This window comes from Macrobrachium rosenbergii, chromosome 1 (genome assembly GCF_040412425.1).
Source record: "Macrobrachium rosenbergii isolate ZJJX-2024 chromosome 1, ASM4041242v1, whole genome shotgun sequence".
NCBI lineage: Eukaryota > Metazoa > Arthropoda > Malacostraca > Decapoda > Palaemonidae > Macrobrachium > Macrobrachium rosenbergii.
In genome coordinates, this window is record NC_089741.1 from 23,398,051 (window position 1) to 23,425,100 (window position 27,050).

General features: G+C 36.4%; 2 protein-coding genes across 3 annotated transcripts in view; one reads left to right on the top strand and one right to left on the bottom strand.

Annotated features, from left to right (window-relative positions):
• LOC136841773 (cuticle protein 19-like) overlaps nt 1-21,606 on the bottom strand; it is a 414,507-nt gene extending 392,901 nt beyond the window's left edge. The window contains exon 1 of one of the 2 annotated variants that reach the window (XR_010854140.1): nt 21,348-21,606. The gene's annotated coding sequence lies outside the window, so the exon portion shown is untranslated. The remainder of the gene's footprint in view (nt 1-21,347) is intronic. The other variant, XM_067109331.1, reaches the window with a different exon arrangement.
• LOC136841708 (uncharacterized) lies at nt 7,640-26,429 on the top strand. Its single transcript, XM_067108973.1, has 8 exons — nt 7,640-8,211; nt 15,652-15,813; nt 17,534-17,657; nt 18,322-18,446; nt 23,747-23,857; nt 24,657-24,802; nt 25,253-25,363; nt 25,828-26,429. The coding sequence occupies exons 1-8, from the start codon at nt 8,100-8,102 to the stop codon at nt 25,960-25,962; spliced, it is 1,026 nt and encodes a 341-aa protein (XP_066965074.1). The 5' UTR covers nt 7,640-8,099; the 3' UTR covers nt 25,963-26,429.
• Nucleotides 26,430-27,050: the final 621 nt, after the last annotated feature.

The following is a 27,050-nucleotide window of genomic DNA, read 5'->3' on the forward strand; positions in this document are numbered from 1 at the left end:
GGCAGCCCACCCAAGCTAGGCCTTCGGGGCAGGGCACCACCCTTGGATCTTCAATTCTGAAGATCCAATGGCCATATGTTGTTCCCTATCGGCCTCTATTATTCACAGAGACATTTTATTAAAGTGCGAAGGCCAACAGGCAACCTAGCGCCCTTTACTAGTCCTCGGCCCGAAGATGAAGAGAGAAGTAAAATGAAGGAAGAAAGGCGTGGCTTACCCATGAACGAACCGATCAAAACAAAACAAAACATGATTATCAATTTATATTTCGAATTCAACGATATGAAGGTTCCTGTAAGGCATTTGTTGATGCCTCTGGAGCAATTGCTTTCAATTTAAACTAGGAGGAAACTATATCGTCACTCCGGACACAAAACGTTCAAAACCTTACAGAAAAAGACTGAAAGTGAGAGTAATATGATATCGCCATGACTTTATTAATAAAGCACACCAATTACGTACTGTGATACAGATTTCACAGCATAAAAAAATATGGCAATTTTCACAAAACCAATCAGGCGAAAGAGCAAAGATCCAAGAGAATCAAATTCTTGTCACTTGAAGTAAATGGATCATTCTACAGTCAATCACTTTAGATCTAATGAAAACATCGCTTCAACAAGAAACACGAATAAGCGAAAACAACAACCTCGCCTAGGAGACGCCAAGCTATGACATAACGAACATCTGGTAAGTTAAGCGTGAATCAAAAAATAACCATGATACCAGACTTCTCACACCCTTATTTACCAGAAGCCAAAGATTACAATACTCAGTTTAAATATGGCATTACAGTGCCATACTAATCAACTTTATTTGCTTCGTTTGTTTCTGTACCTATTAAGATTAAAGTATTTACTGATTTCCCAGTTATAATAGGTTAACCTTTACTTTCGAATGCTTAAGTTTCACATCGTTTTGAATGAATGAATCACGAAATTTAGGCTGTACAGGCAAGCACTAAGGCACTTTCAGCCATTCAGCGCTTAATACAATGAAAAGATGTTGGAGTGGTTGGGCAGCAAGGTAAAGAAGTCCAGAAAACAAATGAGATGAAGTACATGGACCTGAAAATGAAAATGGGAGAAAACTTCACAGTTGCACTGAGAGGAAACAGAGAGGTTGCTCAGCAAGAAGGAATGGAGGTAGAGTAAAACGCTAAAAACCGGATTTAGCTAGGGCCCTTAAGGGCACTACAAACACCCTTTAGTAATGCTTGCAGTGCACCAGGCGAGGTGCACTGACACCACTAGCCCCCATTGGGGATCACCTCCTTATGTTCCAAGCATGAAGGAAGCTGTACTGTATATGTTTCCTGTAATAGGCTACATGCTATAATTTATGTTAAACTAACTTCAAATTGCATGAGAGATAGCGTCAAATCTGTTCTGGTTTTGTTACTTGAGCCATAATTATAATGTGTTTACTTCTAATAATATGCTTTTATTTATGCCATAAATTATAATAGACTTCGCTTGAAAATGATATTGTTATTGTTATATTAACTATAAATTATAAAATGCAATGTTTGTTTTATTCAACACCGTTATGGGCGAAGGGTAAGCATAACTGAATATAAAATATACCGAAATGTAAAATACATACATAATCTGTTGGCATGGGTACTAATATCAAATACATTTGCCCACTAGCCAGTTGCCTCAGTAAGTTATCCCTGCAAAGAAAAAGCAGAAAAAAAAGCTTACTGAGTTTTCCCAAAAACTAGTTTTCTCCTTGTACCGCTCAGCTCTCTCTCTCTCTCTCTCTCTCTCTCTCTATATATATATATATATATATATATATATATATATATATAATATATATATATATATAAATATATATATATATTTATATATATACATATATACAGTACACACACACACACACACACATATATATATATATATATATATATATATATATATATATATATATATATATATATATATATATATATATACAGGCACACCCACTTGCAAACGAGTTACATTCCAGCCAGCCGTTTGCATGTTGAATTGTCTCCATGTTGGTCACTGTACCCTTCACGCCTATGTAAGTACGATATGATATAAAGTCAATACAGTACTGTACGTTTTTTCATCCTAAAACACAATTCACTGTGCATAGAGTACTGTACTTTATAGAATAGGCGCACAGAACAAAATGTGAACTTACGGGTGGCAAAAGGGAGCACTCTCAACGCAATTTTAATTTGCGGTCCCGTTTGTTTGTTTACCTGAATGTTTTTAAACTGAATGTTCGTAAGTTGGGTGGTGTCTGTCTGTCTGTCTCTCTGTGGGTGCATGTATATATATGTATATGTATAAATATATGTATATATATATATATATATATATATATATATATATATATATATATATATATATATATATATCATTATCATTGCAAAGTCGCAAAAAGAATGCTACAAGCCAAAGGACCCCAAACAGAGAAAGCAGCCGGTTTACGAAAATAAACTGAGACATAAAAATAAACAAATGAGATAAATAACAATTAGGCATTCAAAAGATAAAAAAAAAAATACGTCAAGCGGTGCGACTCTTGTGAGTCTTCTTAACAAACAATTACTTAATCTATAGTTTTGAAGTTCAACGAATCAATTACATGATTATGAAGGTCATTAAAAAAAATTTGGTCACCCAAGTAACAAAGCTTTTAGAAAAGTGTGTGGTACTGTACCTTAAACAAAAAAATAAAAAGGTGGAAATGCAGGAGTAATAGAATTAATCGCGCAGCCTATCTGTTATTACGTGGCAGATGTTTATAGTCTGGAATGATCTGAATTCAAGTGACAATCAGAAGTATGGAAAATTTTATACCACATGAATGTTGAAAATCAAGAGGCCTCGGAGCCGTAAAAAGTCAAGGTCTTAGTTTAGTAAATTCTCAAGCTATATCACTGAAATGAAACTGCCAGTCAGTTTACATACGTTCATGCCAGTCCTAGATACGAATAAAAGAGTATGGTTAAGGAAGGGCTTACAACCTTCTTGTAAATATATGTATGTATGTATGTATGTATATATATATACACACACACACACACACACACACATATATATATATATATATATATATATATATATATATATATATATGCATGGGCTGTACATGTGTATACATATATATATACATACTAAGACTTACAACAATCTATAGTAGTCTAATACAAGCAGCAATGGGGTATAATGTGGTTCGAAAGCCAGCAGAAATTGCAGGTTCCCCATTCCTTACGAACCAACAATTTTAAATATTTTAACTATAGTCTAACCTCTGGAAATAAACGTTAACATTACAGTGTCATAAGTCTACTGCTAAGCAAGGGTGTTGTATTTTGAGTACCTTCACTGCAACACTTTAAACCCAGGCGGCTGTATATAATGGAGAACAACTATGTAACAGATCACTTCCAGGTTGGGTACGTTATGTCATCCCTTTTCCTGCAAGACTTTTGAACCTTTTCTGAATTAGCAACAACTGGATGACCATACGAAAACGCTGTAGGGTTGTAGGTCACCAAACTAATTAATAAGGAGGTCGGTTGAAACAGACTTTTGGACAAGTCTAAAAAGAAATTTTTTTCACTGACAAGCATCCTCATTCCCTTGAGCTTGCTTGAGTGAGTATCAATCGCACAGCCTATGCAGACAGCAAAATATGATGGAAAAAGACCAGGTCCGCGAGTACAGCACAGTTACTGAAAATAATTCAAAGCATTCAATTACATTACTGAAATTCAACAAAATCCAAAATGCTACGAAAGTGTTGACGGAATGGTCAGTCATCCAACTGTAAGGCTAACTGGGCTGATAATGCGTTTTATTCTCTGAACCCTCAACAGATCAAGTAATTATTAAACTTTCAATTGAATACATTAGCCACGGTGACAAAGTTATGTGGCTTTTCATCAATCAGCCTAATACCTGTAAAACTCAGTGCACTCTCTTCCCTAAAAAGAGCCACGTATAAGACATTATTGGAGTGTTTCTTACACTTACACATGCATATTCCCTATGGTAAATAACAAAAGCTAACACCAGGAGTAAAGTAATATCATAGCATATATAACAAATAATTAATGTTGTTAGGATTCTGGATGCGTGTGAATAATAAATACTATCCTACTATCCTACACACACAGGAAATGAATGCAAATGTAAAGGAAACGGCCGCACGAAGATATCGTTTATTAATATAACGTTTTGACTGAAGAATATAGAAAGGGGTGTGTGTATATAACACAGCAGGGGTGAGATAATTCGAGAAATTTGGCGAGATACTGAGAAATTTACCGCCTTTTGTTTATATTTTTTTCACCCCCGAGGGGTTGGTATTGAATAGAGGGCCCAGCGGATCTTCCGCCATGTTTATGCAAGCCCATTGGGGATGAACGTAACAAGAAGGTAAATTTCTCGTTATCTCTGTAGAATTCTCAGCTTATCTCACCTGTATAGCATTATATACACCCTTTTCAATATTATTTGGCCAAAATATATTAATATACGATATCTTCGTGCAGCCATCTCCTTTATATTTACCATAATGAACACTCGTATTATATTATTCGAATTTGCCGTAGTTGGCGAAATTCAGTAGGTTCGGGACACTTTCATTAGAGTCTCCCATTACTGTAGTTTTCTTTGATATCCTGGAGACGTCAAAGAAAACGTTGTGTACACGAATTACCTTGTTTTGACAAAACGTTTTATTTGCTACTCTGGAAGCAAGAACCCGTGCCAACAGAAGGATAGCTTAGCCTAAAACAAACGAGACGACAGCCAGTCTATGGGCTGCCCTAAGAGCACCCACTTTCCCAATACTTCTTCAAACCTGGACTTTAAAAGCTATCGCCCGCCAAAGACCTGTCCGCACCATAAAAAGACTTTCTTGCAAGAGACTTGCGTAAAGTAAGATTATCCAACTCGTGGTGATGAAACTCAACTCTGAACTCGAAAATTACCAGTGAGCTTACCGTGACACATTTAATAACGTGAAAAATTCAGGTTGGATGGAAAATGAAAAACGTCTTACTATAAAACTAACTTGGGTTTAAAACTTGTTAGTTAATAGACTTTAATTTGGGTTTAAAACCTGTTAGTTGATAGCAACTAACTGGTGAGTCTAAATAAAACCTTTGATGTGACTCATCTAGAAATGTACATCTCAACCTAACCATCATAGAGTACCAATGGAAGATCGGAGGTATTGATCAGAAAACTCCAAAATTCAGTGTCAACGTCTTCTGTTCATAAAACATAAATGTCGAATCTTATTTGAAAAGATATAGGCTAGTATGAAAGGTGTTTCACAAGCTGTCCATGAGACACATTGGTCAGGTATCACATAACACAGCTGACCATGATCACAAAGGTTCCGAGCACCGAGGCTACTACTGTAGTACGACATCCACCTCTCTCTCTCTCTCTCTTTACGTCGACGACTCAACCAACAGTCTTGCATAGCAAGCTATAGAACGCTACCCACTCCTACATCGAGGTTACGGTAAGTTGTGATGTATCCATGTATTTACCACTGCTCGCCTCCTGTTTCTGTTTGTGATTTTTTGTCACTGCATACACGAACCATACACACATACAGATACGCATTGCGTGTATATGGTACCTTCCTATATACGCATACTTAAGAACAGACAATTAGTACGGCATACATACATGTGCGAATAGCAAAGGCCTTAAGTTTTACCTGGGTAAACACGAACACAGAAGCACAGAACATGACAGGTGATAATTAGAAAACAGATAAATTACCTAGCAATTACAGGAAGCATAAATGCTTTACTGTACATTCTAGTCTACTGTAATTTGAACATAATCTCTCTCCATCACGAAACCCACTAATTAACCTATTGAGCCAGGTTCCCAAAAGAATGTCTAGGCCCCCTCCCACGAAGAGTTTAGGCCCCTCAAAGGGAGCCCACGTTCCCCCAAGGGAGATGTATGCCCCAAGAGAGAGTCCAGTGCCCCTAGAGACTACAGACGCCCTAAAAGAGACTCGGTCTAATAAAGAGAATTTAGATCCATCGTTGAGTAAAAGATGCCCAAAAGAATTCAAAGTCCCCCAGAGAAAGCCCAGGTTCCCTAAAGAGAGCCCTGACATCCACCAGTCTTGGTCTCCAATGGCAGTGCAGGTCACCAAGAGAGTGCAGGTTCCCCATGGACAGTTCAGGGGCTCCAAAGGACCAGTGCTACCCAGGGAGAGTTTTGGACCTCCCAAGAGAGCCAATGGAGTGGCCAGGTCCCCAAAAGAAGGTACATGTTCCCAAGACAAGTCATAAAGTTTAATATTAGAGAAGCAGAAGTACAGAATAGACCCTTTGCTTTCGGAAAAATAAAAGATGCTCAGATTATGAAGTCGTAAACAATATAGCACTGCACAAAAATCTCGAGTTAAAAAAAAAGTAACAGGTGGATTGCTCATATATTAGGCCTTATGAATACCAAACAAATAAAAAATTGACGTTGAAACTGATTACAATAAAAGATAAATTTTATAGGATCCTTACGAAAAAACAAAGAAAAAAAAAACAAACTTCACCAACGCAGAAACCAGATATGTTATAGTAAAAAGGTAAATGAAATACAAATAAATTTTTTTCACAAAAACTATTTAAAATAAATTTCATACGTCCAGTCATACATTCATTAAAATTATTATACTTAATTTTGTCAATATACGTATGTTGATATGAAGCAAAAGAATAAGGTTTAACTTTGCTTGCAGGCTTCCATACGATAAAATGCCTGTATGTAAAAATGAGAAGGGCAAAACGAAGAAACTCTTAGGAAATACAGAATTAAGAACAGTAAATAAAGAGAATGCCCTGAAAGCAGAGGGGTCTCAACTTAAAAATTAAAGAAGAAAATTTTTCAGTCTCCTTTCCTACCTATTGCAGTGCGTGCTCTGGGACTTGACAACATTTCTGACAGACCTAACGTGTATTCTGACCTCTTCCGCACGGCTGCACACGACTACTGCCTTCAAAAAATCCAGGAAAGGATATCACACGCTTATTTCAACCTACAACGAGGTACTAGTGGGGTTGTTTCGTCAATATGCAAAAGAAATAAACAAAAAGGCAAGATTTCCCACCTAGAGGAGACCAGACCGCTATTTGGTTCACCGCTACCACTGTTTATTTGCAAAAATGCGGGGCGGAAAGACACGCACACATTCGCAACAAGAGGAAAAATGAACTCGCTACCTTGCTAACATTAGCATGCATTCCAGAGCTCAATATTGTAAAACCTAGTAAGAAATGGCTACAAATACAAGCTGCCCTCTGCCTTTGGAAGTCACAGCATCATATTCGCTAAAGCATGGTTTCAAATATACCGTATACATTTTTTCATTAAAAATTACCCCACAGCATAAGAATGATCGTTTCAGTTTCCAAACTTGAAAGCAGTGAAGAACAGCAATATTTTTATTTCAACTGAAAATAATTACTTTGACATTCAATAAAACAAGACAACTATTGGGCGGACGCGTATTATTTACATATATATATATATATATATATATATATATATATATATATATATATATATATATTATATATATGTATATATATATATATAAACATTTCTAATGTAGGCTATATATATATCTACATGTGTGTGTTTGCTGGTGGCTGTGTGCAACAAGTCTTCATGTGAAAACAGTTGTGAGAAGAGCTGGATATAAATTAACAGAGCTTAATTACAAGTACAAAAAAAAAAAAATAATAATAATCTGTTCTTTAAAAGACTGTCACGAGATGAGAAACAACTGCTGCTGGAGACGTCCCAGTTATACTCATGACCGGACAGTTCAAAAACCTCTGCACGCGAAACCGGAGGAACCCGAAGGGTTGCTGCGTGGCTTACTTTTGGGAGGGCGTTCCAGACCCCGCACTATTTGGTCTCAGGAGAGCCTTCCGAGCAGCCGTCTCCTCGCAGCCTCTCTTTGGAAGGAGTCAGACCAAGGCTATTTATTGTCTGTCCTTCCTTATTTAAGGATTAAGGAGGCAAAGGAAATACTCTGACGCGTTCGAAACGGCTCGGTAGAGGCAGACCAGAATGGGTTTTAAAACAGTGCTTTTTGCATTTGTGGTGACAAGTTTTCTCTTGGGCGTACAAGGGAACTTGACCTTTTCCGATTGGGAACTACCCAGCTTTAGGTCGCTTTTCAGTAAGTATACCAGTGACTTCTCACAGTATTTTTTGTGTTATAATCATTTTTATGTAAAAGCTCTTACTGATATCCAAAGAGGCAGGCGTGGAAATTACAGCCTACAGTGATCGTTGCCCAGGACACAATAAGCAACACTACAAGTTCTCTGGAACCTGTCTGACCCCGGCTGCATTGCTTTTGCTTTTTATCCCTTCCTTTATTCTCTTCCCACCTTGCTGTTCAGCTTCTTTATCTCTTCATTGCTTCTTCAGGCCAACCATATAAATCTACTGGTAAATCATTGATCTGATTAAACTACTTGAGAATACTAATGCTTCCCGTGTAAGACTTAAGTTGTGTAAAAGATCAATAACTTCAGAAACCATAGTTAACTCCCAAATTATCGCCAATACGGGATTATCTTTACAAGCCCTTCGGTAACGTGATGATTAACAGTTCACTTTGAATAATTAAGCAAAAACATCTGACTGATACACGTAACTACAAACTTTTTTGTATAATCTGCATTACTTTATTTTTTTATAAAATGCTCAGAGTTTTTGTTTTTAAAATTGTCTTAATCTAAGATATCAACTCGTCTGAAATAATATTCCGACATTGGCGTTACTACCAAACAGAATGAAGCTTTGTTTTGCACTTTTCCAGTTATAACCGTAGTAGATGTAACCTTTGTAATGTTCCGTTGAAAAATATAAAGGACACATCCTTGGCAAAGACAACTCGAAATCCGACCATTTCAATTCATTATTTGAAGCTGTTATTATATACTAACTGATGTAATAACGTCAGTTCATTCTCTCATTTAAAATAATATTAACTCTTTGTCTTAGTTAAATTAATGTTAGTTCAGTTTCTTAATAAAAATATATCTGAAAAGGACTGTCTGTCCGTGCCATAACTTGTAACTCAATTTTCTACCTGTTCCCTTCGTTTGATGGCCTTGAAATTTTGCATGGTTACCTAATCCCGGTGACAATACAACCTTACATGATCAGTAGGTCAGTGGCTCGACAGGATATCGCGTTCAATTTCTTTTAGTTACAATCATAAATCGGTTACAATTTCTGTCAAAACTAAAAAGTATAAAATAGAAAAATAGAAAAAAATCTAAAACATGCTCTTAATAAAATGCACTAAAAAGTACAAAATATTTTTTTGAGACACCACGATTTTCTTACTATTAAACATGTCTACAAAAATAAATGCGTGGCCACCAAACATGGAAGGAAATGCTACAAGAAATAAAAGAAAATATATTTCTTTCCTTGTAGCATTTCCTTCTATGTTTGGCGGCCACGCTTTTATTTTTGTAGACATGATTAATTGTAAGAAAATCCTGGTGTCTCAAAAATTATTTTGTACTTTTTAGTGCATTTTCACAAAAGCGTGTTTTAATTTTTTTTATTACTATTCAGGAAAGGCATGCCCGATCTGCATTAGGACACATGCACCAGATCGTTTTCATGGGCTTTTACCACCAAAATTAGGGTTTATTTTCATAGATCAACTCAGTCTGGAGGGATGATGAGAGAGGGCTTTAGCGGAAAAGCAATACTTAATCAGGTTCAAGTATAACCAGCACCAGCCTATGCAAAAATAAAGTTAGGAGGCAACACGATTATAGCATGAGCTCAAATGGAAATGTACATCAGTAATATTTCTTTTTAACTTGAAACTAAAAAAATAAACTCAACTTTGCAAATACGGAAGATGGTACCGGTACAAAAGAACCGTCGACTCATGAACCTACCACTCTCTCTCTCTCTCTTAGAAAAAATTAAAGAATGGGTAACGAATCAAGCAGTACACTCTATGCAGTCCAAGACTCCACTTTATCGTGTACATTTTTGAGCTATTAATCCAAAACGACTCATTCACCTAGTCTGCATTTCATGACGTCATCCAAGTGCTTCTAATGAACAGTATTGTTTCAAGAATAACCACTATTTAACGCACAATCATTAAAGGAGTAGGGAGCATGTGTAGGCTATAATACTTTCGTAGCAAACATGATGCACAACCAGGCTACACGGGGGAATCAGCAGACAACGTGCTTATACATTAGAATAGATCATACCTCCCAGATACCAGACTGAATAACAAACTTCAGATAACCAGAAGGGAAAATCACTTCTAATCAGATGCCGTAAGGATCGAAAGGTCAGAAAATGTTCTTTGAAAACCCAAGTGAAGATAGAGTTACTCACATAGCTAACAAAATCCAGCAGTTCTAAGTGTCCACTGACATAAGCCTTAGCAATTGCAAGCTAGCCAGTTCTCGAATTGCTAAATTATCACAGATTTGCCACTGCAAACACTTTTTTTTTTTAACCGCCATCATGATTTGGATTACCACCAAAATTTAGTAGTTCGGCTGTAGGATAATGACCAACCTCGCTAGGAAATCTCATAGTATTTCACCCAAAACTTTTGGGTAATTCGACGATGCAGGCGAAAACCCAACAAAGACCAAGGTTGGGGTAAAAATAAGACAAATTTTAAAAGGTACATATGTAGCTGTTTCTATCTTGCCCGGTAAATCTAAATGGAGATGTGTAGTGTATGGCTATTTGTATATAAGATTCTGATGTCATGATACGAACAATTCCGTCACAATACCACGTTACTATAAAAGTTAAACCAGTAACCAGAGGTTACTTGAGCGCAAACACTGTTTCCCGTCTTGCGTTTTTTTTTTTTTTTTTTTTTTTTTTTTTTTTTTAAATCTAGAAGCATTTTTTTCCTATGGAAGTTTATCAGGCATATCTGTGGCCTTCCTGGTTTCCTTCACAAACTGTGCACTAATTATGAAAATATGTGAATCTTACGCTAAAGATGGGCGCGTTGAAGATTTTCTCATCATCGAGTAAAGCTACAGATAGCATGAAAGGCAAGGGTCAATAATCCTCTGTATCTTTTTTAACAGAAAAAAAAATTATAAACTTGTATGGAATTTAAAAAGGCAAATAACACTAAATATTAGTTTAACATAATCCGGTCCTCAAACTTTTAACTACTAAAGTATTACACAATAAAATCTGCTAGTTACATTTACCAACACCGAGTATAGCACTAGCTCTAACGACTTTCTATCTTCCCCTTTCCTTTACTTTGTTGGACTCGATCCCAAATGAAAGTTCAGAAATCCCAAAGGAAATAGGCTACATCGAGACTTTGTAAGAAAGTGTCTATTGAAATCCTTCCCTTTTCTACAAGAGTTTTGGCTCTTACAGAAATGGACACGGAATTTTCCGAGCAGGTATAATCATCAGAGTCATGTGTCCGCTTATTGCAATTAACGTCAACTGCGTTCGCAGGTAAATAGCCGTAAAAATTTACAAGAATAACCATTAGTGTTGAAGGAACTTCAAGCTAACGGCGTAATGTAACAATTAGATCCACTACCATAGCTGAGGCTTGAGTTATAACACTTCGTTGCGGTCAAATTAGAAATTTAAGACAGCAGGCGTTCCACTTAAGATAGAAAGCCAGAATGCACATAATTTCCGTTCGCAACAATGGTTACCCCTAGTCAGAATGAAATGTTTTCCTCTAATGAAGGCCACTTTTGTACAATATTACGAGTGTTCTTTTGCAGAGAAACTGATATATGACAGCAATGCACTTTTATGGCCAGGAATTTATGGTTAACATATGGCAGAAGAACTTCTACGTACCACTGCTTAGGATGAGCGCACTGGCGCTGATTCATTAGTTTAACTGTATTCCTACACACACACACACACAAAAAGTTTCTAAGTCTGAGATATTAACGAAATGGTATTTTTAGCTGGTGGAAAAAAAGTATCATATTCGGGTTCGAAAACTTTTGTGGCAATAATAAGTTAGTTATCTATGCATAAAACATCTTAAACCCATAAGCCGTCCTTCGACATTATGAATGATTATTCCCTAAATAAATACCCACACTATTCAAGTAATATGACTGCACCCATTAAAAAGAAAATTTTATAATAACATTAAAATTTCACAAGGCAAAATAGGACCTATGCGATTGGTTATTCTAAGTTCATACTCGCTAAATCAAAGGAAGGGAAGCAAACTACATTTAATCTCCCGATTGGAAAAATTCATTCTGTATCCCTTTATTAATTAAACTATGTAAAGTTACCAATTTTAATCATAAAAGTTAAATTTCGCTACCCTTAAAGACCTCACTGCTACATTCCGTCAACTGTCTTGAGTTGATTTGAGTGATGGCTGATTGATTTACCGATTTGTATGGCGTTTTTAACCTTATTTCGGCTAACACACACACCGTCAACGAGGCAGGGGTAATCGAATTAATCATCTGGAATGAACCACCTTATACGGCGGCAGAGATAATTCTAATTAATCATGAAAACAACGAATTTATATCTACCCACTTCTCTCTCGCTAGTTCCACATTCTTAGCGATCACAGAGAACTGATAATTCTCTCTCTGTCTCTTTCTTTGTGGACTGAGTAGTTAGTTATGCATCATATGCTGTATAAATGAGAATGCGTTATTCTGAAATAGCAATGTTAACAATGAATTACACTTTTAAATCTCTCCTTAACCAAGCTAAACTAGCTACATGCATAAAATAAGTCTGACTAAGGGCTCATGTTGGTAATCTTTATATATATACCAACTTAATGAATTCATACCTTAAAAAAATAAAATGATACATTGAAATCGTTCTATTATGGCCCCAGGCACTACGTCACACTGTCCCATCAAATAAAAAATACTTCGATTAATCAGTCGGTTTTATGAGACTGACTCGGCAGACGGTGTCTTGCATACATAGGCTAACTACTTAGGCTTAAATAAAAGAAATCACAGTTCAGTCCCGGACTTCCGCATATGACACTCCCACAAGGTTTCTAGCCTTCTTTTTGTGCGTTATTTATTTTATTAATCAACACGCCGACGGGCAGGGCAACCTAATGACCTTAACTAACCCTTGCCGATGCAAACAAGGAGAAATAGAAAAAAAAAATTGCTTAACCCTAAAGGAAGAGACAGAATAACCTTTTAAAAGATGGATAGTAGCTGCATAGAGTAATGCCTACAATTAATTGCCCGTCTATCACCAACCGCCCCCCGCCCCCGACAATGTGAAACCCGCAGACACAGAACTACAATGACGAAGAATTTACCATAAAAGGCTTCCAGTCAGTAAGCCTTTGAGTAACCCCAATGTATCCTCCAGGAAATATACGAAAATCCTACTACAAAGTGAAGAGCCACACTGAAAATGGCCTGACTAAGTTGCGATTTTTTTTTTTTTTTTTGCCGGAAACAATTTACAAAAAAACAATGGGCCAAATATTGTAGCTCGAAGGTATTTTTAGAGCCAGACCTCAAAGCCACATGATGAGGGTCACCTTCAGACAAGTTATTTTGCACGTCCTGTATCACCTCCGGAGAAATTGACACAGATTTGTGTTTGAGCTAAAAAATGAGCCCATTACGAAACGTCAATAATAATAACAATATTAATTATAATAGTCGAGTCTGCGAGATGTAGGCTTTAAGAAAATTTAAAAGTTGCTAGAATTATATGTATGTCTATATACAATATACCATATATACATACATACATACATACACACGCACATATATACATGTGTATATACTGTACATATGTATATGTATACACAAACACACACATATATGTCTCTGTGTGATGAGTCTGCGTGTTTGAATGTTAAATATATTCACCTAAGCGCCTTTGCCCATTTGGATGAAATTTACCTCCAGTTCTTAGCTAGTAAGTCTACTGGGATAATGTTGCTAGCCCGAACCATATTCCACCCTCACTGAAACCCCCCACAGTCCAGTAAGACAGATGCATCATTCTCATATAGAAAATCTGTTCATTTTTTTGCTGAAAATCCTGAATTCGTGTAAACGCTTCCACATAATTCGAGTCGACCATCTACGATTTGCGGTATATCATCAAAATTAAAGCAGATGACTTTAGCAACCAACTATGCAATAGAAAATACAATAAAACTATTTTTTTTTTATTCAAGAAATATTTGTTTACCGTAAAATCTTAAGCGACCGAATTTTATCCTCTAGGAAATAATGTAAATCTTAATACAAAGTGAAGAGGAACAAAAAAGGTAACGGCCAGATGGAGTTGCTTCGCATTTTTTTTTTTTTTTTTTTGCCGGTAACGGTTAGGAAAAAAAGGCCCAAATATTATGCACGAATTTTTTTAAGAGCCAGACCTCAAAACCACATGGCGAGGGCCACCTTCAGACAAGTTAATTTGCACATCCTGTAACACCTGCGGAGAGAGATTGCGTCAGGGGAGATTTGTCTGAGCTGGAAAAACGAACCGTACATTACGAAACTATAATAATAATAATAATAATAATAATAATAATAATAATAATAATAATAATAATAATAATAATATTAATATGCAGGCCTTACAGAAAGAAATTTCACTTTTATATATATATATATATATATATATATATATATATATACATATATATATATATATATATATATATATATATATATATATATATATATATATATATATATATAAACACACACACACAATATATACCGTATAGATAATGTGTGTGCTCTTGAATAATATATAGATACATTCAACTATGCGTTTTTTGTCCATTTGGAAGGGATTTAAACTTCCGGTTAGTACTACGTGTTTTGGGATGATGATGCTTGCCCCACACCCTATTGTACCCTGGTCGAAACCCACCACACTCGACTATGACGCACGGTTCCCAAATTGGATATATATATATATATATATATATATATATATATATATATATATATATATATATATATATATATATATATACATATACACACACACACTTGGACCACACGAATATCTGAACTTCGTTTTGAATGACAGCAATAAACTGTTTTTATGTAGACGATTTAGCACAATCTGAGACGACTAGCTGTGACTTAAGCATAAAAAATTAACGTGAATGACGTTATCAACACTAAATACTGTACAACCAAAAATACAATAAAACTATTTTTCATTAAAAAAATTGCTTTTACACCGCTTTTACGTCAAATACTTTGTTAGGGTAAAATTATTCTTTCTTTCCTGTATAAACTTAATGAAAGTGCTGATCAGCGTACTTATCCACAATCCCATTCTTGTTCTAATTTAATATCTTATTCAACACTATTCGCAAGAAGACATCAGAATTTTCGAATTTGGGTCGAAAATTACGTTAGCCAAGAGATTCCATCCCCGAAACAAACTTATATTCCCAATAACACTCAGCTAATTTCGTTTCAACTCGTAACTATACACACAAAAACACCATACTTTAAGAATTCTAAAACATGTTTGTCAAGAGATTCCAACTCTAAGTACAAACTTAAGCCTCCAAGCAATGAAAAGATTCACAAAATAATTATTCTTCTTTATTCTCCAGACCACTTTCCCTTGGCGCCTCTGACGATCGTCAGAATCTACAACGACAAATGCGACGCAGGAGATGGTCGAAACGGGACCTGCTTGGCCAAAGTCGAGTGCTACAAGAAGAAAGGCGTAAACAGGGGATCCTGCGCTCTGGGATTCGGCGTCTGCTGTGTCAGTAAGTGTTCAGAGAGAGAGAGAGAGAGAGAGAGAGAGAGAGAGAGAGAGAGAGAGAGAGAGAGAATTAGTTACTACTTATTAAGGACCGGGTCCTGTGCTTCCATACATATTCTTGAGCTATGGGAGTAAGTGTTTATATTCGTCTAGTAATTGAAAAAGCAGAGGTTCAGTCGGAAAAAGGGTACAAATTCTTGGCAGTTTTTGTAATTTACTGAACGTTTCTGGACATAATGAAAAATTATGCCCACCGCCTCATTTTTTAAATAAATATACTTCTGTATTCCATTTCATGTTAATTCTTTGCTGATGACAGAACTATGCTGGTCAGTAACGATCAATAAATTCCAACTAAAAAAATAAATCCTCTCTATGACTGGACCCTGCCTTTCGATTACCGACCGGAGATCAACACTTATTCTGACACACTGAGAAAAATATTATCATCTACCAAGCATATACAGTATGTAAATATATATATATATATATATATATATATATATATATATATATATATACTGTATATATATACATAATATAATACACACACATATATATCTGCAAACATTTTCTTACTTATCCCATAGGTTTGCTTACACACACACACACACACACACACACACACACACATATATATATATATATAATATATATATATATATATATATATATATATATATATATATATATATATATATATATATATATATATATATAATGAGAATGGAAGCTGGAATGACCATGTTTGCAGATGACAGTGTTGATCCTGGATAGTGAAGAGAAGCAGCAGAGGCCAGTGGAAGAATTCGAAAGTGTTTTGCAAGAGGAGAGAGTTGAGGGCAAAAGTGAGCAATAGCAAGGTTATACAGGTAAACGGAAGCCAGGGAGGCGGAGCAATGAATGCTAATGTGTATGATAGAGGAATGGATGCGGTAAATTTGTTCATGTATTCGGGAGTAATTACGACATCGGATAAATGTACGATGAGAGACGATGCGAGTCACAGAATAGGTGAAACAACGAGGGACACGTGCAAAAATACGGGAAAGGAGTTTCGAGTACCAACGGAAACCAAGGTGGGAATCCAAAACGTTGTTGCGCCTATTCTCGTATATAAAAGTCAAGTGTAGCTGTTGAATGCAATTTGAAGGTGAAAGTTGTAGAAATTGTTTGTGCAGTACATGTAGCATATGAATATATAGATACACAGAAATGGTAAAAAGCATGGGGAAAGCAAGGTCCAAAGAAAGGGACCTTGGGGATGGTCTGGTCATGTGCAAAGAATGACAGGTTGGTAAGAAGCGGACAAACATGAATTATTGGGAGGGAGGAGGCGAGGCGAGGAAGACATGCAGAAGGCCACATAGATGTGAGGAAGCAAGAGAGAGCATGCAAGACAGAGGTATGGGGGTATCGATATAATGCAGGTAGGTCTTCTGTGCAAGTGTAAGACGCAGCTAATGTTGTGGAAGTTTTCAGCACAAGATGTTCATCCGCTAGAGTAAGAGATATAAAAAACACAAGATACACTTAAACAAAAAGTCCACGACGGAAAAGACGTCTGTATGTATGGAGAGAGAGAGAGAGAGAGAGAGAGAGAGAGAGAGAGAGAGAGAGAGAGAGAGAGAGAGAGAGAGTAAACCGTTACTAACGAAGATGTAACAAGAACCAGCATCAATAATAATTTAAATATGTTTGCACAAACTTATCTTTGGTTGCAGTGACAGCCGCGGAAAATGGAGTAGCCTTTGGCAACAACACTTTGCTGTACAAAGCTGCATTTGGAGGCGGAGTTGACATCACTTACACGATCATGCGCATGAGCAAGAAGATATGTCAATACAGGTACGTTAAGGGTTAGTCTTAAGGCATTCCTACCTTGAAAGGAGGAGAAGAATACATATCTAGCTCGGAAACTGAGGATTTATCGACCAAGCATACCACTGTTGTTATTAATGCTTTAGGCAGATCAAGCTGGTCTCATGTTATCATTGATTCTAACTACCTTAACTGTAAGCTCCTGGAAGAACAGGGGAAGAAAATTCTGAGATTGTCCGTAGTCTATAGGTTGAAGTAATTTCAACCTTGCAACTTGTTAAGTGTCCCTGGGACAGCCTTACCAGTACTGAGTGTTCTCAAAGCATATCAAGTGATAAAAATGGAATTTTTAAATTTCAAAATATAATAAACAGTTGCGTTCATATGAAATTTCAATGAAATCCAGTACGTGACAATTTTCCCATGACACAGGAATCCCTGTGAGCATCGCGCGGTCTTGATGTAAATTTCAGCCGTTTAACTCTTGACTGTGCATGATTACATCACTCATGGAAAATACTCCTAATTTCATTACATAAAATAAATTCTTATATCCCAGCTTACTGAACTAATGCACAATGAAACATTCAATTTAAACAGGTACACACACACAAATATATATATATAATTCTCATGGTACGGCAAAAATGCTAAAAGCTTAAACTAATTCCAATGTATTTTCACACGGCAGATTAGACGTCAAAAGGCTGATGATGTACCAGGTAGAAATGGACGGATCTTGTCGCCACGACTACATGCTGGTTAATCAAGACACGAAATTTAACAAAGTCTGTGGATTGACAGAAGACGTCCATTGTAAGTAAAATTTAAGTTTTCCATTCTTCGGTTTGATTTTAGTTACAGCAGTAATTCAACCATGTATGAAGAGACCGTTTACTGCGTGTACTTTAATCCATGGTTATTAAAAAAAAAAAAAAAAAAAAAAAAATATATATATAATAAATATATATATATATATATATATATATATATATATATATATATATATATATATATATATTAACTTTATCACAAACACAATTGTTCTGTGCATTAGTAGAATTAACAAAGGACCTCATTCAAACTGGATGGTATCTAATGGAGTTTTTTATTCATAAAAAGTTACAAGCTTTCTTGGACAAACAGTCCACATTATCAAGTATCCGTACAGATATTTGATAATGTGGACTGTTTGTCAAAGAAAGCTTGTAATTTTTTCTAAATAAAAAACTCCATTAATACTCAGTTTGAATAGTCCTTTAATAGTAATATATATATATATATATATATATATATATATATATATATATATATATATATATATATATATATATATATATATGGATGCAACATCCACGTTACGCTCACACTTCTACTATTGCTTACCCTACGTGCTGGACTTCACATTACAAAGCCTTCGAAAGCTTCATGGTACTGTAGTTAAAGTCCTTACTTCATTCTGTAAAACAACCCTAACGAATACTGAATTGCGTTTTTTTTATTCAAGGGTTATTATAATTCTTCACAATAACTTTACTATTTCACACGTTCATATTCCACTACGCCTTATAGTTCTGAATGATACTGCGCTCGACTGTCCTGTGGAATACTATCTTGCACTAAATAACCTACAAGACAATATTGCCATTTTTCCACCACCGATTTTTACACTGCCTCCACCCTCCTATACATTACTTCAAGTGGGTCGCTGTAGATTCTTTGGATAACTTTTCTGCTATTTTTCATATTACGAGACTTATGTTGTTATTCTATAAATCATTTTCATAATACTGGCTGGCGAATGTTAGGACCTATGAGGTCATTCAGCGCTGAAAGTGAACTTCGGTAAAATGTTTTAAAGGTGTACAAGGAGGAAGACGTCGCAGTTGCACTTTGAAACAATTGTTTGGTGGGGGTGGAAAGCAAGATGGTTGATAATATGAACGAGGTACAGAAAAATTAATAACAGAAGTTGCATCTAGGGACCAAAGTAACGCTGCAAAGGACCATAAGTAATGACGTATATGCACCGCAAGGTCTAAAGACCTTGGTGCACCGTGCGAGGTGCACTTACGGTACTGTCCTCACACCTCCCTGCTCCCTTCCCCGGACGGGTGTTAGCCATTGATGTTGAAGATTAAAATAACATTAACAACTAAGATATGCAAGTATTTACAGGCTATAAGTTTCACCTCTACGGTATCATCATCACTACTATCCCAGATGACATCACACTTCACCACAGAACTAAGAGGCCCATCATACCGCTGTTTCCGATGTCATTAGCCTAATCAGTTGCCGAATTGGACTGGACTTCACACGTCCTTTTTCATTTCCTCTGATATAATAATGAGCTTTGTCTGGGTTCTGAGTTTCAATCCACTGCCGATTTTACCTCGATGTTGTTCAACAGCGAAAAGTGCTTGAGTCAGCATTAGGCTAGATGTCGGTAACGGTAGCAAATATGACGCAAACGGTGTCTTATATTTCCCATTTCCGTTCCTTAAAGGAAAAGGGGGGAGACAAGACCTACACCTGACCACGAAGTAGGCTACATGCAAATTTCCTCATTGGAATGAATTTTTCTGTTTTGGCAACACAGCCACACTCACTTACAAGGTATGCTAAACAAGACATTTGATTAACACTGTTTATCAGCCCACGCCATGTTTTGAAAGGTCGTTCTTGTTGAATATAGAATTTACACCTGAGACCAAGCGCTGGCACCTATGAGGCCATTCAGCACTTAAAGGGAGATTGAGAGTATACAATAATATATACAATGAAATAATTGTTTAGAGTGTACCGTGAGGGGTGCACTGACAGCACTACCCTCCCCACCCCAAGGGGTTAGCCATACAGTAGTTTGAAAATTAAAATAACATGAACAACTAAGATTTGGAAGTACTTAGCCTACAAGCTATACGTGTACTTCATCACCACCATCATCCCAAATGACACCACAATTCATCATAGAACTAACAGGCCTATCTTACAGCCCTAGGAAAGCTGTTAATCAGCTCAGTGGTCTGGTAAAACTAAGGTATACTTTTCTGATGGCATTAATCTGTTGCCGACTTGGTTTGAAATTCACCCCTTTTTTTAATTATCTATGATACAACGATAAGCCTTGTCTGGGTTCTCAATTTCAATCTACTGCTGATTTTGGTAAAGTTTGTTTCCGGTCCGAACTCCAACTGCTGTTTTCAATTGTCCCATTCAAGATTTCAACCGGAAATCATTCGTTGTGAAGTTACAAAACCTCAGGCCGTAAAGCACGTTTACGTGCAAAACGGGCGCCGTGTTTAGTACCAGCCTCTTGGGGATGTACGTAAAACATAAAATAATGACGGTAAATAACATAAACATGGCGTCTTACGTTGTTTTGGATGTTACGGCCTAATAACTTACGGCCGAAACGACCAGGAACGTTAAAATGTATTTTTCTAAATAAAAGATAAAACAATGGAGACCGGAAACGAACATTATCCCGATTTTGTCTCGATGCTGTTTAGTTTCGAAAAGTGCTTTGCGTCGGCACTGGATGTCGGTAACGGTAGCGCATGTGGCACCAACAGTCTTTTATTTCCAATAACCGTTCTTTATTGGGTATCCCTAGCCTATATCTGATATAAAAAAAAATCCCTCAATTACTTCTGTTATCACCGTATATCCAGTTATTCAAATTAAACACCAACCCACCTCAATTAACCTTACCTGACCCAATTCAAACAATGAGCTTCAGTCAAGGCAAGATGGCGTCACACCAATGGGACCCCGTAGCCTACCCCTTCAAGTCTTTACTTTAATGGCAAAAGTAAAATTTTTGGCGAAGGGAAGCAATTATCATACTTAAAAACTGTTTCGGAGCCATACCTTATTATAAAACTACCACATCTTAGTCTAAGAGAGTCCATTCCAAGGCCTCCGAGAGGGATTAGGTTCCGCACCGATTCACTTTTCACATGCCATAGCGTTACTGATTTCAGTCTCAAATTCAAGTGAGTAACCAACGGTCTCCCACAGGAACCGGTTGATAACAAAATACAATTAGCTTCTGCGGAGTTAGTTAATTTCAATGCAAGTAATCTTGCAAAACGAAACTCGAGCAGCTGCTTTTCCATTATAAAATGTTGTATGATAAGACGATTGTAAGTAGTTATGATATATTTTTGGCTCACTGTGTTCCTACCTTTTCAAACCATCAGTCCATCACCCGTCAGTGGAATCAATGTAAGGTCATTGATAAGGAAGTTTATGGTATTCTGACTCTGAGCCTTTTTCTAGACCACTTTAGGGTCAATTTATTATCAGAAAACATATTGGCAACTTATCCTCAAAACGTAGCAAGCGGAGAATGCCTATAAGAGACGGGGGACTGAAGCAAAAGAGTTTAGGCCTATCTTAAAAGTGCACCCTAAAACATTACTTTCATTATTCTGCCACGTTTACTATTCAGTTACTGGCAATGTTCATAACCTATTCACCTACATGGAATATTCAACTCCAAAGCCATAAACGTAGTGCTGTAACAGTTCAGCACTGACTTCCAATAAGGACCAGTGAACCAGTCCTGACGGGAACTATTAATCAGCTCTTGTATAGAAGAAAACTTATACTATCATTCTAAAAGAATGTGTGGTTAATTTTTCACTTAAGTATTTTCAGGAGATGGTTTAGTAATTTAGCGTAAATATAAACTATTTTATACCCAGAGAGGATTTGACAGTTGAAAAGTTACTACTGACGGAAGCTTGCCTAGTGGTGATGTAGTGTATACTCATGGTAAGTCACCATTGCACTTTGCCATATCATAGATTTCATAAAGAAAACAAGTAAAAAATGCACCGAAGTTTCTTTGGCGCAATCGAGCTTTCTGTACAGTGTATAATGTTGTATGACCTGCGGCCCATGAAACTTTCAGCCACGGCCCGGTGGTGGCCTGTCCTATAGTGTTGCCTTTAGCATGATCATGGTTAACTTTAACCTTAAATAAAATCAAAACTACTGAGGCGAGAGGTATGCAATTTGGTTTTTGATGATTGAGGGGTGGATGATCAACATACCAATATCCAGCCCTCTAGCCTCAGTAGTTTTTAGGATCTGAGGGCGGATAGAAAGAGTGCAGACGACAGACAGTACCACCTCAATAGTTTTATCTTACAAAACACTAAAAGTGATCGAAAATGCTAGAGATCATTTAGATTTAGAGATCATTTAGATTAGGGACTGACAGAACTTGACGGGCTAAAACTATGCAGATGATGCTGTTTTAAACAGCAAAGTGCCACTAGAATTACAAAACTTACTTTAGAGAATGCATTATATATCCAGAGATGGGACCGAGATCATTCCTTATTATTTCAGGAAAACTGGAATAATAAGGATAGAGTAAGAACAAAGGGATGGTATACTCGTTAGAGATATGATTAATGAGGGTGAATCTTTCCTATAATTAGAAATAATGATATCCACCGCAGGTTCTCTACATTTGGAATTTAGTGAGACAAAAAAAGTAAATAAAGCAGTAAGTTGAATAACATTTGAAAATCAGCCACATGACACACACAAGTATGATTATCAACTGTGCTCCGGAGGATATCAAAAGACTTAGAAGACCCTGACCTACTTAGATAACGGCTATGCGATTAGAGGTTAGAAATGAAGTGGAAATTTGTGGAAGTGAAAGCACAGGAAAGGCACTGGAGGCGGAGTTTCACAGATGCCTATGCGTCACATGGCATTATAAGTGGTGATAATGATGAAGACAGAAATGGTCAATAACGGTGGTTACAGAGTTCAGATGGCATTGTTAACAAATCTGAAATTGCAAAGTATTGTAGTACCAATATCAGATAATGCATCCTAGTCCTTGAAAAAATGTCTCGTGTGCATTAATGTATATAACCTAAGACTCTACAAAATACTTCTTCCTAGCCTTTGCCATCATGAATTTGGGACTTCACAGACAAGAACTGTCTCAAAATATACCCAGAGTTACATCAATTCTGCAATAATATATTATCACTATGGTAATAACAAAACACACTTCCTCGAGTGTGTTTGTTGCATACTTACTTCCATTCATACTGAAATGTACTGTAATTCTGTTCCAGATTATATCGACGTTAAGGACACGGTTACTTTCACTTTTCACACTGATCCAGAAAAGAGCCTAATACGAGAATGGGAGATCTACGTTTCTCAGTACACATGCGACATGGGAGGTAGGTCTCGGGCAATGTCCAAAATTCCGTACAGAAACATTACTTTTTTTATAGGTTCACCTCAGCTTTGACTTGTTATAGTTTGTTCAGAGAACAAAATCCCAAGATGGTATACAGGAAGGTCAGCTAGTTATAACAGCAAGAAGAGGCTTCATGTGACGAAGTGAAGTTAGAAGAAAACTGTAAGTTTAAGGTTCCAAGGAAAGGACTAATGATGATCAGTTTTCCTTTATTTGTGTTAGGATCATGTAGGACAATTTTTTTTTTTTACATGTTCGCTAGGTGTGGCGATAAGAGAAGAGTATAATGGAAGCTGTTAACATGAACTGCACATTTAGTCTATGTACAGTAAAATGGGTTGAGAGCAAGTGAGAAATTCTGGAGTTAATACAAAGATGGGGTTAAAAAAAAAAACTAGTGGAATGATTATTCAAAAGGGTTCTGGAGCAATTAGGAGGAATGAGGGAAGAACATCTATGATAAGCTGATTTAACTGAATGACATGGCCTTGACATAACATGAGAATGTTTAGCAAATGCAAGTGATTGACCCAGTACAAGTACAAGACATATGGTCAATGTATTATTGTTGAAGGCTCTACATAGGGGTATGAAGCTACTGTTTTTTTTTCTCTCTCTCTCTGAACAGAACCCATCATCTTAATAAAAACAGAATGGGACAAAACTTCTTCCTAGGAGAAAAAATGTTTTTGGAAATGACTTTCGATTTTAAGACAAAGCTAAAAATACAAATGTCAAAATGACTGTTCAAATTAAATGTAAAATCATTTCCCTTCCAGCTCCAGACGGCTGTGGTCAGTGGTATTGGGGAGCCACAAATAAAATTGACATATGGAATAATGTTGATCCTGGAAACACAGACTGGTATTACCTTGACAACCAGAACTACACAATTTGTGTCCGATGGGAGGCTGGTTATTGCACTGTAAGTTTACACCTTTCAGACACTGTATAATGGGAAGGCAGTTATTGCAGCATAACCACCACAAGACAGACTAGAAACCTTTACAATGTCTTTATGCATGTAGTTTGTGAAGTAACTGTAAATGATGGCCATAGACTTTATAATGTTTGTAGTGGCCTTGATAATGCAACATTTATATAGCATTTATTGTTCCTTTTAAGTATAAGAATGAAAATCTTTACCCAAGTTATTAAGACATCTTGGATGATTGGTCAGCATTTTGATGAATCATTATAAACTTTTGCAGTTAGATAGGACTATGGCATCATTCTAGAGAAGTGGATTACCATAAAAAATTACTGGTACAGTGTATAACAATAAAGGATGATGAGAGAGAGAGAAGGGGACTTGATAAATTATACTCTTTGTATACCTGGTAATCTGTTCAAATCTCTTTTTCACTTAATCCAGATAACATATAATGAAAAGACCAGATTCCAGCCAAAGTGTAATGACCTTTTTGAAAGACCTGGAAGCACAACCCTGCGAGCAGCTTGCATCTTTACACCTCCTGCTAACGCTGTAAGTATTCACACCTCAGCATTCAATAAGCTTCAATATTAATGAATGTGTCAGTGACTGATATAGAAAAAGAGCCAATAGTAAAATGAAGGTAAATATAAATATGTATATACAGTACCATACGGTCTTTGGATAAAGTGCGTTCAAGAGATAAGTCAGAAGGAAAAAAATAGCAGCCACTGTAGTTTATATGGGCCAGATTTGTTTCTTACCCTTTACACATACCATGAAAAGTACTAACCATAGGAACTACAACAAATTTTTATTACTTTGCATTTGGTCTAGTTAAAATTATGGTGGCACTTACAGACAACATGCTTAACTGCTACGGGTCATGGCAAATTCAACTACAAATATATTCTATATGTAAATTCTCTTTTGACTGTTACTGAGCAGGAATACTTTAGTACTGTATATACCAGCCCTTTTTAGGGGTTTCTCATTTCCATTTTTTAACTTTCCAGATCACATACACATTTACTGGTGGAGTGCAGAACTTCTATGTTAACTTCTCAGATACAACTAATGAGCACATTGGTTCCGCTTCCAATCCATTCAAGAATCCCAGCATTTCCTACCAACAGAATCGCTGCAGTTAATTGTGCCAAAATTCGTGCTTTGTGCTTAAGAGGCATTACATGGAGAAGGGTAGAGTGTTAAAATACAGCTTCACATTATCTTAATATCCGTCAAGTATGAGAGAGAGAGAGAGAGAGAGAGAGAGAGAGAGAGAGAGAGAGAGAGAGAGAGAGAGAGAGAGAGAGAGAGACAGAATTTTTAAAGTCCGTTGACCAATAGCTGTTATGTATTTTATCCTCGGATAGCTTTGCGCAAATGCCACAAAAAATTTGTTGATTTTTACATTTTAAAAATAGTTTAAACAAAGTCCAAGCTATAAATCTTAAATCTCATAGGTTCTCATGGTTCTTCTGCAATAAGTTTAATTATGTTCTATTTGTAAAAATTATAGCTTTGTAGAAATATGTAATCAGATACTACAGTACTGAGATTTCTTTAAGAACCTCTAAAACCCATCATCTTTAATAAATGGCAGCCATTGTAGAATAATAACAAATTAAAACATTAAGTCAACTGTTGGTTTGTGATGTTTATCATTCTAAAAATAGTGCATGTCTTCAAACACATCACACTCATCTGATCCCTGAATAACCCACACAACTCAATCCCTGAATGCAAAGGCTGCAGAACATACTTACATCTGAACATACAGCATCTATAGTGACAATCCAACTTCAACCAGCCATGTACTATACATTAAGTACTGGAAAAAAATATCTTTGAAAGAATTTTGTCAACCTTCCCAAAACATCCTTCTGATCAACCAACTCCTCATGAACCATCAAGTCAACCCAGCACTGCATACAGCACAACAATAAACTAAACCCTTTACACTCATACATGTGGTGCTTGAATATTTGCTTGTGAAAGGATTTGCCACCAAAGTTTTCAACTGATTCCATTTCAAGCTCACATTGTCGTTTCTTTATCTCTCTTGCCAGTAAATGAAGGCTGAAAATACAATACTAAAGGAATTAACCAATACGGTACAAATAGTTAACAATCTCAGTAGTGCACACGTCAAATGTGTCTGCTGCTGTTCTCTGAAGGCCTTCAACTACTCAGAGGAGTCTTAAATCTGTGTACTGTTGTTTTATTTCAGCATTGC